This window comes from Eptesicus fuscus, chromosome 15, assembly GCF_027574615.1.
Source record: "Eptesicus fuscus isolate TK198812 chromosome 15, DD_ASM_mEF_20220401, whole genome shotgun sequence".
Lineage (NCBI taxonomy): Eukaryota > Metazoa > Chordata > Mammalia > Chiroptera > Vespertilionidae > Eptesicus > Eptesicus fuscus.
Genome location: NC_072487.1, coordinates 73380750 through 73384171, shown reverse-complemented (window position 1 = coordinate 73384171; position 3422 = coordinate 73380750). Strand labels below are relative to the sequence as shown.

At 52.3% G+C, this 3422-nt stretch overlaps 1 protein-coding gene across 1 annotated transcript; it reads left to right on the top strand.

The window, feature by feature from the left end:
- Positions 1–502: 502 nt before the first annotated feature.
- LOC103304895 (probable ATP-dependent RNA helicase DDX41) lies at positions 503–2672 on the top strand. The gene has a single exon (XM_054727613.1). The coding sequence runs from the start codon at positions 599–601 to the stop codon at positions 2609–2611; it is 2013 nt and encodes a 670-aa protein (XP_054583588.1). The 5' UTR covers positions 503–598; the 3' UTR covers positions 2612–2672.
- Positions 2673–3422: the final 750 nt, after the last annotated feature.

Genomic DNA, 3422 nt, shown 5'->3' with positions numbered 1-3422 from the left:
AGGTGCTCATTGTGGGATGTACTAAACCTGCTGCTTTGGGTTCTATAAAGAGTTTCTCTGCTTGAGCTAATGTACTGAGAAAGAAATGTTACCATGGTCGATTTTCTGAGCACATGGGTTTGTGTATTAAGTAGCCATTGATTCTGGAACACAAGGACAGGTTTGTAATAAAATGAGATATTGTTAAATTTATTTAAAAAAAAGAAAGGGGAGGCTAATGTGAGCTAATGTCCCTGAGAAGCCATCTTGGTCATTATTCATGGTTTAGAACAGAAACATAAGCCACTAAGGTTCTGGTTGAAAAGAAGTGAAGCATCAAACCTGTCTGCATTCGAGTTCAGCCAAACTCCTCCAGCCTTTTGTATTTCAGTATTCTCTCTTCTTCTACCAAAGCAACTTATTTTAAATTGCCTTTCTAAATCTTTTTCAGACTGGAAGACTATCTGAAGAATCATTGCAAAACACAAGGGTAGAGATACCCCCCGGGGAATCAGATCATAGGACCTGTGGACAGGGGAAGAGCTTCCATCTGCGACCACTCCTTTCTCCACAACAGAGAGTTCCTAAAGAAGTGAGACTCCATAAACGTGAAATACAAATGAAGAGCCTCAGGAGGAATTCAGACATAATTGAGTCTCACAGAGCAAAACCATACACATGTACTGACTGTGGCAAAGCCTTCGGTTACTGCTCTTCCCTTTCACAGCATCAGAGGAGCCACACTGGATGCGTGCAGAAAAGGATGGAGGACTCGGAACCGGAACGGAAGCGGGCTCGTACCGACGATGTGACTGCCTCCGGAAGCTGTTCAGAGGCGGAGGAAGAGGACAAGGAGGACTATGTGCCCTACGTGCCATTGCGACAGCGCCGACAGCTGCTGCTCCAGAAGCTGCTCCAGCGAAGACGCAAGGGAGCTGTGGAGGAGGAGCAGCAGGACAGTGGCAGTGACCATCGGGGAGATGAGGACGACATCCCTCTGGGCCCTCAGTCCCATGTCAGCCTCCTGGATCAACACCAGCGCCTCAAAGAGAAGGCTGAAGCCCGCAAGGAGTCGGCCAAGGAAAAGCAGCTGAAGGAAGAGCAGAAGATCCTGGAGAGTGTGGCTGAGGGCCGAGCCTTGATGTCAGTGAAGGAGATGGCCAAGGGAATCACATATGAGGATCCAATCAAAACCAGTTGGACACCTCCCCGTTACGTCCTGAGTATGTCTGAACAGCGGCATGAACGTGTACGGACAAAATACCACATCCTGGTGGAAGGAGATGGAGTCCCACCACCCATCAAGAGCTTCAAGGAAATGAAATTCCCTGCAGCCATCCTGAGAGGCCTGAAGAAGCAAGGCATCCACCACCCAACGCCTATTCAGGTCCAGGGTATCCCCACCATTCTATCCGGCCGTGACATGATAGGCATCGCCTTCACGGGTTCAGGCAAGACGCTGGTGTTCACTTTGCCCGTCATCATGTTCTGCCTGGAACAAGAAAAGAGATTACCTTTCTCGAAGCATGAAGGGCCTTATGGACTCATTATCTGTCCCTCGCGAGAGCTGGCCCGGCAGACCCACGGCGTCCTGGAGTATTATTGCCGCTTGCTGCAGGAGGACAGCGCGCCACTCCTACGCTGCGCGCTTTGCATCGGGGGCACGTCTGTCAAAGAGCAGATGGAGGCCATCCGACAGGGTGTGCACATGATGGTGGCCACCCCTGGGCGCCTCATGGATCTACTGCAAAAGAAGATGGTCAGCCTAGACATCTGTCGCTACCTGGCCCTAGACGAGGCTGACCGCATGATTGACATGGGTTTCGAGAGTGACATCCGCACCATCTTCTCCTACTTCAAGGGCCAGCGACAGACCCTACTCTTCAGTGCCACCATGCCTAAGAAGATACAGAACTTTGCCAAGAGTGCCCTGGTGAAGCCTGTCACCATCAATGTGGGGCGTGCTGGGGCCGCCAGCCTGGATGTCATACAGGAGGTGGAATATGTGAAGGAGGAGGCCAAGATGGTGTATCTGCTCGAGTGCCTGCAGAAGACACCCCCGCCCGTGCTCATCTTTGCAGAGAAGAAAGCAGAGGTGGATGCCATCCATGAGTACCTGCTGCTCAAGGGGGTCGAGGCTGTGGCCATCCATGGGGGCAAAGACCAGGAGGAACGGACCAAGGCCATCGAGGCATTCCGGGAGGGCGAGAAGGATGTTCTAGTGGCCACGGACGTAGCCTCCAAGGGCCTGGACTTCCCTGCCATCCAGCACGTCATCAATTACGACATGCCTGAGGAGATTGAGAACTACGTGCACAGAATAGGCCGCACCGGGCGCTCAGGAAACACTGGCATCGCCAGCACCTTCATCAACAAGGCCTGCGATGAGTCAGTGCTGATGGACCTCAAAGCCCTGCTGCTGGAGGCCAAGCAGAAGGTGCCACCTGTGCTGCAAGTGCTGCACTGTGGGGACGAGTCCATGCTGGAGATTGGAGGGGAACGAGGCTGTGCTTTCTGTGGGGGCCTGGGCCATCGCATCACCGACTGCCCCAAACTTGAGGCCATGCAGACCAAACAGGTCAGCAACATCGGCCGCAAGGACTACCTGGCCCACAGCTCCATGGACTTCTAGCCGTCGGTCATCCCTCTCCAAGAGGCCTCATTCTCTGGGTTCCAGTTGCCTCCCACACACCAGACTTGGGACAAAAAGCCAGCATCCTCGGCCCAGCTTGCTTGAGCTAGGCTGGGCCTGGCTGCCTGCACTCTGTGCCTCTGGAATTCCTATTATTGTTCCCCTTTATCCCAGTTGTCATTAAAGCACAAGCCTCTCAAGTCTCAAAAAAATAAAAAGCCACACTGGGTAGAAGCCCTATGAGTGCAATGAATATGGGAAAGCCTTCAGTCAGATCTCATCTCTTATTCAGCACCAGAGGATTCACACTGGAGAGGAACCCTACAAGTGCAGCAAGTGTGGAAGAGCCTTCAGCCAGAATGCAAACCTCACAAAACACCAACGAACTCACCCTGGAGAAAAGCCCTACAAATGCAGCATCCGTGGGAAGGCCTTCCTACACAGCGCGAACCTCACAAACCAACAGAGGACTCACACAGGAGAGAAGCCCCTACAAGTGCAGCGAGTGTAGGAAGACCTTCAGTTACTGGGCAGCGTTTATACAGCACCAGAGGCTCCATACAGGAGAGAAACGTTACAAATGCAACACCTGTGGGAAGGCCTTCAGCCCGAGAGCCAAACTCACAAACCCCCAGAGGACACACACTGGAGAGAAACCCTACAAGTGCAGTGAGTGTTGGAAGGCCTTCAGCCAAAGTACAAATCTTATAACCCACACACAGGAGAAGCCATACAAATGTAACGAATGTGGGAAATTTCTCGGTGAGAGCTCAGCCCTCATTAGACATGATGGAATTCACACTGGAGAGAA

Coding starts and splice junctions, on each gene's coding strand:
- LOC103304895 (XM_054727613.1), top strand. CDS start 599: ATGAAGAGCCTCAGGAGGAATTCAGACATAATTGAGTCTCACAGAGCA.